Genomic DNA, 14,905 nt, shown 5'->3' with positions numbered 1-14,905 from the left:
CCCTGCCTGTGGCAGGGGGTTGGAGCTCTGTGATCCTTGGGGTCCCTTCCATCCAACACCTGTCTGGGATTCTGTGGTGTCCTGGTGAGAGTGTCCTGGCTGTGGGGAGCAACGTGGTGAGCTGGCATCCTGCTGACTCCTGAAGGATGGGCTAAGCCCCCATGCTTTGCTGCAAGATGGACAAGCCAGCAGTTCCACACACAGCTGGCCCAGAAGAGCTCTCCATGTTGCCACCAGTGCTTAGGGACACTTGGTCTCCTGACCATGCAGAGAGCATGGGAGGGATTTCTGCCACCTTAGCAGGTTGCCTTGACATCAGTGGCTGGTTTCAGGCTGGTAAAACCACAAAACCCCTTTCCCCAACCCCCTCTGGGATGCTTTGAACAGGTAAATAAAGTCAGATGGGTACATCTGGTCTGTGCCAGAGGGTTGGTAACCGCCCTGTGTGCAAGAAGACGTGGAGAGGAAACCTGCAGGGCTTGGGTTATGTTTCTTTACTGTGGCCCTTTGAATTTGGTTCCATTTGTTTGGGTTTGGGGTGGGTTTTTTGGGGGTTTTTTTTTAGGACTGTCTCTTCAATGAACTCATTGTAATGACTAACCTGTGCTGGTTCTTCCAGGTCAGGGGTCACCACACTGCAAAGCTCGATCCCCTCGGCATTAGTTGTGTAGATTTTGATGAGGCATCAGTAACTGTCTCTCCAAGCGTCGGTGAGAATTACTCTGCCAATTAATTCTAATGTCATTTACCTTTTTTGCCCCTCCCTTCTTTTTGTTTCTCTCCTTTTTCTCCTCTCCTCTTTGGTATCTTGTTCTCCTTTCCATTCCTGGCCCATTCCATAGATTCGAGGGCATCATGTAGCACAACTCGACCCACTGGGCATCTTGGATGCAGATCTGGACTCCTCCCTTCCAGCTGATATTATCACATCCACAGACAAACTGGGTGAGGGCTTTGAGAGCAGTTAGTGCTGCATTGCTTGAGCTCCTCTCTCTCTCACAGCTTTGTAGGTAGATTGCTTCTAAGGGGAGCTGGGGAGGGAAGGGGGGAAAGGTCTTTAAGTTTCCTGAGTAATGATCACTCTTAAATTGCTGGGTGACTGGTCGCTGTGGAGCAGTTCTGCCCCCCTCCGGCTGTCCCAGGAGGTGGCACCGGTGCCAAAAACCTTGCTCAGCTCATGTATCTTCTCCAACCAGTGCCAATTCATTCTGCCATCGGATTCCTTCACTAAGGGGGCAGAAGCAATTGCATCTTCTGGGAATCCAAACCGGAGAGGTTTTGTATTGGTGAGAGCTGGGGGTCTGTTCCCTCAGCTTCTCCTGTGGGCCCCCAGGGCTGGCTTTGTCTCTGCAGGACTCAGAAGCACCTCTTGGTGTGTGCCCCTGCAAATGACAGCCTGCCTCTCCTTTGCTCCCAGCTTCCCACAGCATCTAAATCCCAGAATGACCACCTTTTTCCAAGACAGCCCTGTGTGTCCCTGTAGTGATCATAACAAGGAAGCTTTGGGATGTGTCCCTGTCTGAGTGAAGAGCTAGAAACCCCACTGCCTTTGAGCAGAAGGTGCATGAGTGTTGCACAGCAGAGTGTGTGATGCCCAGGACTTGAAATCCTCTCTGAAATTGCTTAAATTTAGCCCTTCTCAGTATGCTTTAGATTTGATCTCTGTAGTGTGCTGCCATTCTTCTAGCTAGAAGGAGGTTGTGTGGCTGAGCTCTTTCCACCTTGCTGGTGCTTTCCAGAGGTCATCCCCTTGGCACTCTGGGTGCTTGAGAGGCATGCTTCTAACTTAGAGTAGAGCAGCAGTGATGATTACTAACCCCACACAACTGATCAGAGTGTACAGTGCATGTCAACCACCTTGATTCCCTGTTCAGCTGCCAGCACAGAGGCACCAGCCCTGGACCTGCCTGACCTTCATACAGCATTGGGTGTACTGGGAGGGGTAGGCAAGGGTTAAGTTTGGGTTGTCCCAGTTCTTTGGGGGATGTGGAAGCTGCTTTATCCTGAGCTCTGGACTTTTGAGGTGTATGTTGGGAGTACCAAGCCCTGGCTCTGCCTTGGAGCCAGCACTGTGCCTGGCAGGTTTTGATGGGCAGGGATGGGGAAGAGGATGGCTGTGAACTTGGGTGCAGGAGAGGACACCAGTGCTGGGATCAGCACAGGGAGGGAGCAGAGAGACTTTTTTAGATGCCTTTGAAGCCAGTCCCAGGGGTTGGGGGAAGGAAAAACATTTCTAGCTCAAGGCTTTTGGGCTCTGGGGTCCTTCTGAAGCAGAGCAGTGAGGAACCCAGTGTCTGCTGGATGGGTTTCCTTTAGAGAGAAGAGCAGGGTCTGTGTGAAACCCAGAGCCAGGTGGCTGCAGTGACTGGCACTCATGGGAAGAGGAAGCTGGGTGTGAGGGAGCAGCTCAGTCACAGCCTCACAGACTGGTGTGGGTGGGAAAGGCCCTCTGAGCTCCCCCCATGGGCAGGGACACCCTCCCCCAGCCCAGGGTGCCCCAAGCCCCATCCAACCCAGCCTTGAACCCTGCCAGGGAGCCAGGGGCAGCCCCAGCTCCTCTGGGCACCCTGTGCCAGGGGCTCATTGCCCTCAGCATCAAACAGTTACTCCTTCTGTCCAGTTTAAACCTGCCCTCTTCCAGTTTAACCCCCCACCCCTTCTCCAGGCACTACAGACCCTGGTAAGTCTCTCAGCACCTTTCTTACAAGCCCACTTCACACACAGAGAGGCCACAGCCAGGTCTCCCTGGAACCTTCTCCTCTCCAGGCTGAGCAGCTCCCCCTCTCTCAGCATTTCTGTACAGCAGAGCCCTTCCAGCCCTGGGATCCTCCTCTGGACCTGCTCTAACTGCATCAGCAGAGCAGTGTGAGCTCCCTTGTCCCTGCTTGGAGAGCAGTAACAAGCCCAGCAGTGGCAGAAGGTGTTCAGGCTGCTGTGTCAGCAGGGGCTGGAAGGGCCCCTCAGCCAGGCTGTATGCTCCAGTTCTCTTTCTTTGTGGCTTTAGTACTGAAATGCCTGGCACTTTGGTTCCTGGTGTTGATCAAATTAAGCAGGAATCCATGAATTGACAGGAAATAATGAGTCTTGGGAAGGAGCACTGGCTGCTCTCAGCCACTGGGTTATGTTTGTGTCCCATCACCTCACTGCAGCCTCCCAGTCCCTGGAGGGAGCAGAGGAACAGGAGGGGAATCAGCTTGTTCAAAGGGCAGAGACTGGCAGGACAAGGGGGATGGATTAAACTAAAGGAAGGGAGGTTTAAATTGGATATTAGGGGGAAGTTTTTTACAGAGAGAGAGTGGTGAGGGGCTGGAACAGGCTGCCCAGAGAGGGGGTGGGTGCCCCATCCCTGGGGGTGTTCAAGGCCAGGTTGGCTGGGGCCCTGGGCACCCTTGTGTAGCTCCAGGCCTGGAGGTTGGTGTCCCTGCCTGTGGCAGGGGGTTGGAGCTCTGTGACCCTTGGGGTCCCTCCCAACCCAGCCCAGGCTGGGATTCTGTGATTCAGTGATTGGGACCCCAGACCCAAATGGCTGTGGCTAATCAAAGAGCCTTTATTACCTTGTTTGTAAGTATTACACTGAGCAGACTTTCCCTTTGTATCCTCATCTTGAGAAACCTCATCTGGTGGATCTTAAAATCCAGCTTGGAGAACACAGCTAAATATATATATATATTTAATGTATTTTAATATATATACACATTTAATATATTTGAAATACATAAAATATATATACTTTAATATAGATCTATACTATCTATATTTTAATTTAGATATATCTCTCTCAGTGTATTGATAAACATTCTGTGGAACCACTCTGACAGCCTCAGCAAAAGGAGGAGAGCAGCAGTGGTGCAGAGTGTGGGCAGAGCTCCAGCCCAGCCCAGGCTCAGCCCTTCACCTGCTTGTGGCAGAGAAAGCAAATCTCTGAGTGGATCCTGCTAGCTTTTTTTTTTTTAGCTTTGAAAGAATATTTCTTAAGGCTTGAAAGACTGGTTAATAGCAGGTGTGGATTTGAAACTGGAAACAGATTTGTTTCCTGGTCCTGAGCAGTGAAATCCTTCCAGCTTTTGTGATGTGAGCTCTGCTGCCAGCAGCTGGGACTGGCCAGGCAGAGCTGTAATTCAAAGGAGCTGCAGGGTTTATCTTGGAAACTGATCGTTCTTCTCAGTTGTCTTTTGTTCAGCAACTGGTTTGTGGCTGGTTTGGAATCCCTGGTTGGATTGAGCACCAAGAACTTGGAGATGATGTGAGGGGGGAGGGAGCCAGCCTGGGGATACAGGGGCTGGTGAGTTGTGGGGCTGGTGAGTTGTGGGGCTGGTGAGTTGTGGGTCTTGATGAGTTGTGGGTCTTGATGAGTTGTGGGTCTTGATGAGTTGTGGGGCTGGTGAGTTGTGGGCCCTGGTGAGTTGTGGGTCTTGGTGAGTTGTGGGGCTGGTGAGTTGTGGGGCTGGTGAGTTGTGGGTCTTGATGAGTTGTGGGTCTTGATGAGTTGTGGGGCTGGTGAGTTGTGGGTCTTGATGAGTTGTGGGTCTTGGTGAGTTGTGGGGCTGGTGAGTTGTGGGTCTTGGTGAGTTGTGGATCTTGGTGAGTTGTGGGTCTTGGTGAGTTGTGGGGCTGGTGAGTTGTGGTCCTGCAGCCACCAAGTTGCTCTTTCTTTTGTCTTTAAAAACCCAAATTTCCTCATCCTGGTCTCCCACAGAGCTGCTCTGTCATGGTAAGTGCTGTGAAACAGGGACAGGTGATGGCAGGAACTTGATGTGACCCCTCCAAGGAAACGCTCCCTTAGCTCTGGAGAGAGGGCAGCATGTGTCTGTGCATCTGTCTCTGTGTCAGCCTGTCTGTCCAGGGAAGGTAACTGCTCCTGCCTCTTGCCCAGGGAAATCATCCTCCAGCCTCAGACCCTGCAGGGAGGTGGGCTGGCAGAACTGCCACCTCCCCTTTCTCCAGCTGCTGCCTGCTAACCAGCCACCTCCCCCAGACAGAGGCAGAGAACAAGAGTTCCCAAAGCCTTTCTTGTGCCTCAGGTGACACTGGTGTCAGCTACCCTGGCCAGGAGCAGGGCTCCAGTGACACACACAGCCCACTGCCCCTCTGGCAGCCCTGATGTGGTGTCCCAGTGTGTGGGGCATTGTGCTGCCTCACCATCACTCTTCCTCATGAACAGCCAGCTCATTCCCACCCCAGTCCCCCTCCTGCCTGTGTGGAGGCAGCTGTGGTGCCTCCTTGGGGTGATCTTGTCATCCTCCCAGCAGCACCAAGCAGAGGGAAGGCTGCTGTGAGCAGATGCTGGTGGGAGGCAGATGCTGGTGGGAGGCAGCTCTCTGCTTGGCAGAGGATAACTCTGCCTCTGCTGCAGCTTTAGAGGACAGAAAGGTGCCTTTTGGTCAGAGCAGGTGAAGATGCCAAGCTGGGCAGTCTCCTTCTCCCATTCCAGGTGTGCAGGCATGCAAGGAGATCTCAATCCATGCAGCTCAACTGCATCCCAGTGTCTGATGCCCCCATCCCTCCCCCTGGTCCTCTCAGCAGACCTTCCATCAGGATTTCTTTTCCACCTAGTGTGTAGTCATCCTCCATCCCCCCCACCCTCTTTTGTTTTTTTTTTTTGCCTCTGATGGGTTTTGACTGGAATTTAAACACTGTATTTTTGGACTTGTGCTTTCTGTGACTCGTTTGTCACCTTGGCCAGGTTGGTTTATTTGACTAACTTTGACTGCATGTCTCTATCTTCTTCCTTTCTGCAACCCCTTTCCCTGCTCACCCCAGATCTTGCAGTGTTCAAGGAGCGGCTGAGAGTGTTAACAGTAGGAGGTATGCAATTAATGAGCCTTTAACCCTCTGGAGTGCAGGACTCTCTTTGAATAGGTTATTCTGGGCATGAACCAAGCGGGTAAAGCAAGTCCCCTCCTGTCTCACACCATTCTTGAGTCTTGTGACTTGTTTTATTTTCCATTTGTCCCACTCAAAGGCTTGATGCAGGCACTTGGTTAGTGATGTAGAGACAGATCCCTGTTCCAGAACCTCCACTGGCCTTTCTCAGCCTGTGTGTTTGCATGCCTTGCTTGCCAGAGTACCTGTTGTGTTGTGAACATGAATTTTGTGAAGCTTTGATCTCACCAATTGGTTCAAGTCTCCTAAAAATCCAAGCTGTCCTCTTACACTGCCCTGGTTTTGTCCCAGAGCAAATTCAGCAGCTCACCTCTCCCACCTGATGGTGTTGGTGCCTGTAAATACTCTGTAATACTGTAACACAGTATTCAGCAGCTCATGTCTCCCATCTGATGGTGTTGTGCTGTCAGGAAGGAGCCCAGGCTGCAGCAAAGCAGAAGCAGAGATGGGCAAAGCCCTGAAAACTTGTACAATTTGATACCTCCCAAGGCTGAGTCTTCAGATCAGCATGGCAAAGTGAGCTGAAGGCCCCTGCCCTGAGCCTGGGAGCACAGCAAATTACTGGGAAACTTCCATCAGGCAGCTTAGCCAGGGTGCTCTGGGCTAATGCTGCCTCTCTCAGGACTTCTGTTTGGGTAGGAGCTGCAGAGGAATCCTGCAGACACAGAGCCAAAGCCTCCTGAGCTCCTGCCAGCCCCCCAGCTCCACAGCTGAGCTCCCTCAGGCTGTCTCAGCTCCTTCCCTGGAGACTTGGAAAGTGGTGTGGGGAGAGGAGATGGGCAGCAGCAGCAGCAAAACCTCTGCTCTGGGCTTGCTGGGGGGGTTCCCAGCCTCCAAGCAAGGAACTGGAGCCAAGGGAGGTGTTAGTGCTTTGGGCTGGCAGCTCTGCTTGTCCACTCCCCTTCCAGCCAAGCTCCAGAAAGGTCTTGGGACCCCCTGGTCCCTTCCCCAACTCTGCTTCTGCCTTGCTGTATGGGTTCAGAGAGCTTATTGTCCCTCCTCCTCCCTGTCTCATGTCCCCAAAGACACCCATGAGCTTCAGTGGGTCCTGGGGTGGTACCAGCAGCAGGGAGGGGTTACCTGCAGCCCCAAAACCTGTCTGTGAGCCCTGCTCTGCACCTTCCCTGGGTGCAGCCCAGCTCCCTGCAGCCCTGTGTGCCATCAGGACCTGGGGCTGCCAGCGCCAAAACTGGTGTTTGCTGAGCAGAGCTCGGCTAAACGCCTAATTAAAAGGCTGTTAATTGGGACAAGGAGAGTATCTGGGTGGCAAAACCCCCACAGGTTCAGCTCTGGCTGCCCAAAGCTGAGCTATTCAGGAGAGTCCATCTCAGAGCCCTGAGCCCCTGTTCTCTTCCTGGCTTCTCCTCTCCTCTCTTTGGGATTTGTCTGGTTTAACCCTTTCCTTCTCTGCCTTGACTTTTCATTTTTGATTCCCACTGTGTGCTGACACCTCCATCATGCTCCATGACTCCTCAATTCCTCTCTTTCTTTCCTCTCCCCTCTGTTATAATTTATGATGGGTGTTTTTGGGGTTTGGTTTGGGTTTTTTTTTTGCATTGGGGGTTACAAACCTCCCTGCTCTTCCCTTGGATTTTAATTACCAATTTCCATGTGTATATATATTGCTTTGTGCTTCATTTCCTGCATCCCCTTCCCTAATAACCTGTGAATGTCTTTTTGTTTAATTATGGCTTGGTTTTTACCCATACAAACCTCCTCCATGCTTATTTTTGCTTTTATGCTGCCTTTTGGTCCCTTCTCCCTTCCCAAACAAACCCGGTCCCTGTGTGACGGTGTGTCCCCTCTCCATCCATCCATCCATCCCACTTCCTTCCTCCTTCTCTCTTTGCTTTTGCTTGTCCTACCCATGGAAACTCCTGCAGGCTTTTATGGGCTGGGTGAATCTGACCTGGACAAGGTCTTCCACTTGCCCACAACCACTTTCATCGGCGGGAATGAATCGGCTCTTCCACTCCGGGAGATCATCCGTCGGCTGGAGGTGAGGAGGGCAGGGAGGGCTGGGTGACACCTGTTCATGGGGCAGAGCAGCTGCTTTTATTGTTTTTGGAGGTCCTAGGCCCCTGCTGCTGCCTGTAGCCTTGGCCAACCTGCAGGTTTTAAGCTTTTTGAAGTTGGGAGTTGATCCTCAGTGCTTGTCCCACTGAAGCAGCTGCCCCGCGTTACTCGGACATCCCTGGTCACTTCCAGCTTTATGCTGCGTTGGGGCAACACATTTGGGCTGCCCAAGGTGGAGCAAACCCCAAATATTGTGTGTTCTGAAACCTCAGTAGCTGCATGTTCCAGTTGACAGCAGCAGGCAGTGCTGGGAGGGTACAGGAGCAGGCTGGAGGTGATCCTCCCCACTGAGCGCTGCTGCTGCCCTGTGTAGATCCCCCTTGGAGGGTCTTGGTGAAGGAGCAGCTCCCAGCTGGGGCTTCCAGCTCTTACTGCCAGGTTTCATACCCTCTGTGCTTGGCCTGAGGTCACAGGTGGCTCACAGGCAAGCTGCAGGCTTGCTCAGGTAGTCTCTGCCAGGACAGGTTGACTTTGGGGGAAGCAAGAGTTGTGTCAACATCTTGGGTAAGCTGCAGGAATGGGCTGCTTGCTTGTGGGAGCTTGGTCTGCTGCTTCTCTCCCTGCATTGGGAAGTGGGCTCATGGACCTACTCCCAGCTGATCCCACCAAGGGGGAAAATCCTGCCACCAGGGCAGATATGAGAGACCTGAGGGTCTAGTTGTGAGCCCCTCAGGGAAAGGGAATGAAACATTTTGATGCTGGGTCATGCAAGGGGGCCAAGCTGCCCTGTGGCATCCCCAGGCATCCCCTGTGGCATCCCCTTTCCTGGGCAAACAGACCAAACCAGGCTTCCAAAACAAGGCTGGGGTGCTGGGGGGGGGCTGCCCAGGGGTCCCCCCATGCTGGTCAGTGCTTGGGTGGTGCAGTGCAGCACAGCTGCCAGGCAGGAGGGCTGAAAGGTTAAAGAGAGGCACAGAAGAGTCCTGGGCCCCTTTGCTGGGGGTGGGGAGTTGTTAAAATAACTGGCTGTTGTCTGATGGCCCTTTGGAGGAGGTTGGCTGGAAAGCTGTCAGGCAGACAAGGACCTGGGGGTGTTGGGTGGCTGCAGGCTGAACAGGAGCCAGCAGTGTGCCCAGGCAGCCAGGAAGGTCAATGGCATCCTGGCTTGTGTCAGAAATAGTGTGGCCAGTAGGGCTGGGGAGGGGATTGTGCCCCTGGACTGGGCACTGGGGAGGCTGCAGCTCCAGTGCTGGGTCCAGTTCTGGGCTCCTCACCATCCGAAGGACATTGAGGTCCTGGAGTGAGTGCAGAGAAGGGCAACCAGGCTGGGGAAGGGGCTGGAGGGTGAATCCTCTGAGGAGCAGCTGAGGGAGCTGGGGGTGTTGAGCCTGGAGAAGAGGAGGCTGAGGGGAGACCTTCTCCCCACCTACAACTACCTGAAGGGAGGTTGTAGAGAGGGGGGTGATGGTCTCTTCAGCCAGGGGACAGGAGATGGGACAAGGGGCAATGGGCTCAAGCTGCCCCAGGGCAGGGGCAGAGCAGATGTGAGGGGAAAGCTCTTCCCTGGCAGAGTTGTGGGGCTGTGGCACAGGCTGCCCAGGGAGGGGCTGAGTCCCCAGCCCTGGGGGTGTTTAAAAGGGGGGAGATGAGATGCTCAGGGAGCTGGTTCAGCTCAGGATGGGGATGGTTGGACTGGATGCTCTTGAGAGGTCTCTCCCAACCCTGTGCTGCTGTGCTTCTCCTCAGATGGCATACTGCCGGCACATCGGGGTGGAGTTCATGTTCATCAACGACCTGGAGCAGTGCCAGTGGATCCGGCAGAAGTTCGAGACTCCGGGCATCATGCAGTTCAGCAACGAGGAGAAGCGCACGCTGCTGGCCAGGCTGGTGCGCTCCACCAGGTACCGCGGCCTGGGGGCTTCACCCTGTCCCTGCTGCCTTGTCCCCGGCCTGGGGACCGCCTGACTCACACCTTGAGTCACCCCGCACGCCGGGTGACTCAGCTGGGTGATGTGATGCTGCCCGGCTGGCAGCCAGCCTGAGAGCTGGGATGAGCCCCAGGGAAAGGGGCTGAAAATACAGGCTGAGTGCTGAGGGGTGTCAGAGTGGGGAAGCAGCCAGCTGGGCTCTGCAGGGACAGACAGACAGACACACACACAGACACACACAGACAGACACACACAGACACACACAGACACACACAGAGACACAGAGAGACACAGAGACACACACACAGACACAGACACACACACAGACACAGACACACACACACACAGACACACACAGACAGACACACAGACACACACAGACACAGAGAGACACAGACACACACACACACAGACACACACAGACACAGACACACAGACAGACAGACACACAGACACACACAGACACAGACACACAGACAGACAGACACACACACAGACAGAGAGACACAGAGACACACAGACAGACACACACAGACAGACACACACACAGACAGACACACACAGAGACAGACACACACAGAGACAGACACACACAGAGACAGACACACAAACACACACACACAGACACACACACACACCCTGAGAGCTTGGATGACCTGCAGGGACACACAGACAGACAGACAGACAGACACAGACACACAGAGACACACACACAGACACACACACCCTGAGAGCTTGGATGATCCTGACAGAAAGGGTCTAAAAATACAGTCCAAGTGCTGCAGGGTGTCAGAGTGGGGGAGCAGCCAGCTGGGCTCTGCAGGGACAGACAGACAGACACAGAGACACACACAGACAAACAGACACACACACAGACACACAGAGACACACACACACAGACACACACACACACACACACTGTGGTGACTGGGAAAGGCTGTCAGAGTGGGGGAGCAGGGACACACAGACACACACACATGGTGGTGACTGGGAAAGGCTGTCAGGCTGCTGGGTGATGATTCCTGCTCAAGCATCCCTTGATGCTGGCATCCCCCCTGCTGTGGTACCCAGCCTCTGGCTCCTGCCCCAGCTCAGCCCCAGTGCTGAGCCCTCTCTCTGCCTCTGCCCCCAGGTTTGAGGAGTTCCTCCATCGCAAGTGGTCTTCAGAGAAGCGTTTTGGCCTGGAGGGCTGTGAAGTGCTGATCCCAGCCTTAAAGACCATTATTGACAAGTCCAGTGAGAAGGGAGTGGATTATGTTATCATGGGGATGCCCCACAGGTAACTCTGCCTCTCCACTGCGCTGCTTAGGGTGCAGGGGAGGGGGGTGTTGTCAGTGTTCAGTACCAGAGGGCACGCTGGTTTCTGCCTTCATCTTAACTGGTCCTGTCTGGTGGTGAACCTTCACTAGAGAGCCCAGGCCTTGGCTGCTCTCCCTTCAACACCCAGTTTTCAGCTCCAGAGGAGAAGTCATCTGGAGAGGGGTGGTGGCTCAGCTGGCAGAGCTGGGACCCCAGAGCAAGATTTGGGCTGCCTGCCCTGGGACAGCTGTTGGGATGTGATGGTGGCTAGTAGTCTTTCCCCTTGCAATCTGCTTCTTGGGAACCCCCTCCCCAGCTGCTGTAACAGGAGATGTGGGGTTGTTGTGCTGCCTCTGGGTGACTGGAGATGGTGGTTTTGCAGGGGACGCCTGAATGTTCTTGCCAACGTGATCAGGAAGGAGCTGGAGCAGATCTTCTGCCAGTTTGACTCCAAGCTGGAGGCTGCTGATGAGGTAAGTCTCCTCCTCTGCCTGTAGCACGTCACTGTTACCTGTCCCTCTGGGTCCTCAAAGGCTGTTGCTGTACAGTGTGAGCTGGACTGTGACACTCCTTGTGCTGGCTCTTAGTGGTGGTGGTGGTGTCACTGTTGGTCTGTCCTTGCCTGTCCTCAGGGCTCATGTGTGTCTGTGGATGGTTGGCAGCTCTCTTGTCCTAAAGCAGCCTTAGGCTGAGCAGTGAGGTGGGGGGAAGGCAGCCAGCAGTTGAGCCTGGCTTTGCAGCAGCCCCTCACCCCTATATGGGGCCCTAAATAAACTCCCAAAGCTTGACTCAGTTGTGCAGCAGGCCCTGTCCCTGCAGTGCTCTTGTGCTTCAAAGCTTCCAGCAACATAAACCAGGATTAGGTGGCTTTTGGAGAGCTGGGCTGGGTTGGCTTTACCCAGCTATGCCCTTCAGGTGGAGTTTCTGCCCCAGTTGGGAGTGGCAGCTGTTGTGAGCAGTGCCAGTGTGGGCAGAGCGTGGGGGGAGCACTAGCTGCTTGGCTGTCTCTTCCCAAACCCACTGCACTTGGTTCTTCCCCTGCAGTGTACAGCCTGGCCCAGGTGGGCACCATGGTTTGACACCCAGGACAGGCTGCTGGTGCTTTGCCACATCCCAGCTCAGCTCCTAAAGTCTGTGTGTGCCTGCTGCTCCCTTCCAGTGCTTCCAGACAATGCCCCCTTTTCCCTGGCCCTTCCAAGTCTCCTTCCAAGCCCTAAAAGCCACTCGTTGCTGGGGTTTCACTCTCTTCTCTCCCCTCCCTCAGGGCTCTGGGGATGTCAAGTACCACCTTGGGATGTACCACCGGCGGATTAACCGCGTCACCAACAAGAACATCACCCTGTCCTTGGTGGCAAATCCTTCTCACTTGGAGGCAGCTGATCCTGTTGTTCAAGGGAAGACTAAAGCAGAGCAGTTCTACTGTGGGGACACAAAAGGGAAGAAGGTGAGTGCTGGTCAGGTGCCTGCAACCATCATGGTTGGAGCTGCACAAGGGTTTGGTGGGAAAGCAAAGAAAGCAAAGCAATCCACCTGGGTTTTGTTTACCAAGTCTCTTCCCCTCTCATCTTCTTGTCTCCCCCTGACTTTGCTTCCCCACCCTTCCCTGATGTGCTTGGGTGTGACTTTGGTAGGAGCCAGCCCACCCCAGGGGCTCACTGCTGCTTCCTCGCTCTCTGAACAACCGGCTCACCTGGGGAGCCAAAACCCAAAGCCCCAGCTGGTAAGTGGGAAATGAGGGAATTCCTGAAAGCCAACACTGACCTCACAGCTTGGAGGGCTTGGCAGGAGGAGCCTCAGGCTGATGCATCTTGACATGACCAGGGGTGACTATTCCTAGGGCTGGGAAAGCTGGGTCTGGCAGCAGGAGGCAGCTCTCAGCACCTGTGTGGAAGAGCAGGAGGGCAGTGGGCTGTGGTGGGGTCTTTGTGTGGTCTGATGTATCCCAGCACCAAGGAGTGGAAGGGTGAGATCCAAAGTGCTTCCTTTCCTCCCACACCCCAAGGGCTGGATATAAATAGGCAAACTGTCCTCATCTGACAGATGTCCTCCTCAGCCAGCCCCTGGCTGTGACAGCAAAATCATGTCCCCAAAGCCAGTGAGCTGCCCAAAGGTCTTCTGGGGTGAAAGCATGGGGGCAAGGGGGATTTTTCTCATCTTCCCCCAGTTAGAAAAAGACTTTGCTTTGAGATGTGTGTGTCTGCAAATGGGACTCCCCTTCCAGCTGCCTGTGCTGGGTGCTGGATGCTGCTGTGTCATCCCTGGGCAACCTTGAGTAGCTCCAGGCCTGGAGGTTGGTGGCCCAGGGGGGTTGGAGCTCTGTGATCCTTGGGGTCCCTTCCAACCCAGACCTGTCTGTGATTCTATGATTCTATCCTGCTGCTCTGTCAAGGTGCCCTGAGTGTGCCACCCCTGCTGGGGGGGGGGGAGAACTGGTGGCCACATCCTTCTTCTCAGCAGTTGTGCCAACATCCATTCCCAGGTTTCCCCTTGGATCCCCTGAGAAAGCATCAGGAGCCTTGCTGAGTTCCTCTGTGTCCTTTCAGGGATCACCAAAAGCTCCCAGGGACGAGATTGGAGCCTTTACCTGATGGCTTCCCCTGCTCCCTGTCCCTGCAGAGCCCCCACTGACCACCCTGGCTCTGTGTGTCTCCCAGGTGATGTCCATCCTGCTGCACGGAGACGCCGCGTTCGCCGGGCAGGGCATCGTTTATGAGACGTTCCACCTGAGTGACCTGCCCTCCTACACCACCCACGGCACCATCCACGTCGTGGTCAACAACCAGGTGGGGAGCAAGACCCTCCCTGTGCCCACAGGGGTCCCTTGCAGACCAGTCCCTGCAGGGTTAGCTCTGGGTGGTCACTGGCAGCAGGCAGCTGCTGGTTCCCAGCCAGGATTCCTGGTGTGAGGAATTCCATCACCTTGTCATCAGCAGTGGGAACCTGGTCACACCTGGCTTTTGAGTCCAGCCTGGTGCAGAGGCTTTGTTTACCAAGTCTCTTCCCCTCTCATCTTCCTCTTCTCCCCCTGACTTTGCTCCCCTACCCTTCCCTGATGTGCTTGGGTGTGACTTTGGTAGGAGCCAGCCCACCCCAGGGGCCCACTGCTGCTTCCTCCCTCTCTGAACAACCAGCTCACCTGGGGAGCAGCAGATGCCCAAAGCCCCAGCTGGGAAGTGGGGAAGGAAGAATCCCAGACATAGATACAGCCTGGGAGAAGAGCTCCTGGAGAGCAGCCCTGCTGAGAAGGACTTGGGGATTCTGGTGGAGGAGAAACTTCCCCTGAGCCAGCAGTGGCTCTTGCAGCTCAGAAGGGCGATGGGATCCTGGGCTCCATCAGCAGAGGGGTGGCAGCAGGGGCAGGGAGGGGATTGTCCCTCTCTGCTCTGCCCTCCCCAGCTGGAGTCCTGTGTCCAGAGCTGGGGCCCAACACAAGGAAGATGTGGGGCTGTTGGAGAGGGGTCAGAGGAGCCACGGAGATGCTCAGAGGGCTGGAGCAGCTCCCCTATGGAGAGAGACTGAGGGAGCTGGGCTGGGTCAGCCTGGAGAAGAGAAGGCTGTGGGGGGACCTCACTGCAGCCTCCCAGTCCCTGAAGGGAGCAGAGGAACAGGAGGGGATTCCACTTTTTAAAAGGATAGACAATGGCAGGACAAGGGGGATGGAGTGAAGCTGGAGGAGGGAAGGTTTAGATTAGATATTACAGGGAAGTTTTTTACAGAAAGAGTGGTGAGGGGCTGGAAGGGGCTGCCCAGAGAGGGGGTGGGTGCCCCATCCCTGCGGG

The 14,905-nt window shown here is 54.7% G+C and overlaps 1 protein-coding gene across 2 annotated transcripts in view; it reads left to right on the top strand.

Moving 5' to 3' along the window:
* Window positions 1-14,905, top strand: part of OGDH (oxoglutarate dehydrogenase) — a 39,740-nt gene that overhangs the window by 17,632 nt on the left and 7,203 nt on the right. For both annotated transcript variants that reach the window (XM_084274047.1, XM_084274046.1), the window contains exons 4-10: window positions 843-945; window positions 7,767-7,882; window positions 9,646-9,800; window positions 10,960-11,106; window positions 11,509-11,599; window positions 12,391-12,570; window positions 13,781-13,909. In XM_084274047.1, coding sequence (XP_084130173.1) covers window positions 843-945; window positions 7,767-7,882; window positions 9,646-9,800; window positions 10,960-11,106; window positions 11,509-11,599; window positions 12,391-12,570; window positions 13,781-13,909 — 921 coding nt within the window. The remainder of the gene's footprint in view (window positions 1-842; window positions 946-7,766; window positions 7,883-9,645; window positions 9,801-10,959; window positions 11,107-11,508; window positions 11,600-12,390; window positions 12,571-13,780; window positions 13,910-14,905) is intronic.

This window comes from Gallinula chloropus (genome assembly GCF_964237585.1).
Source record: "Gallinula chloropus genome assembly, chromosome: 21".
Lineage (NCBI taxonomy): Eukaryota > Metazoa > Chordata > Aves > Gruiformes > Rallidae > Gallinula > Gallinula chloropus.
The sequence above is the reverse complement of the archived record's forward strand: the minus strand, read 5'-3'. Positions and strand labels throughout refer to the sequence as shown.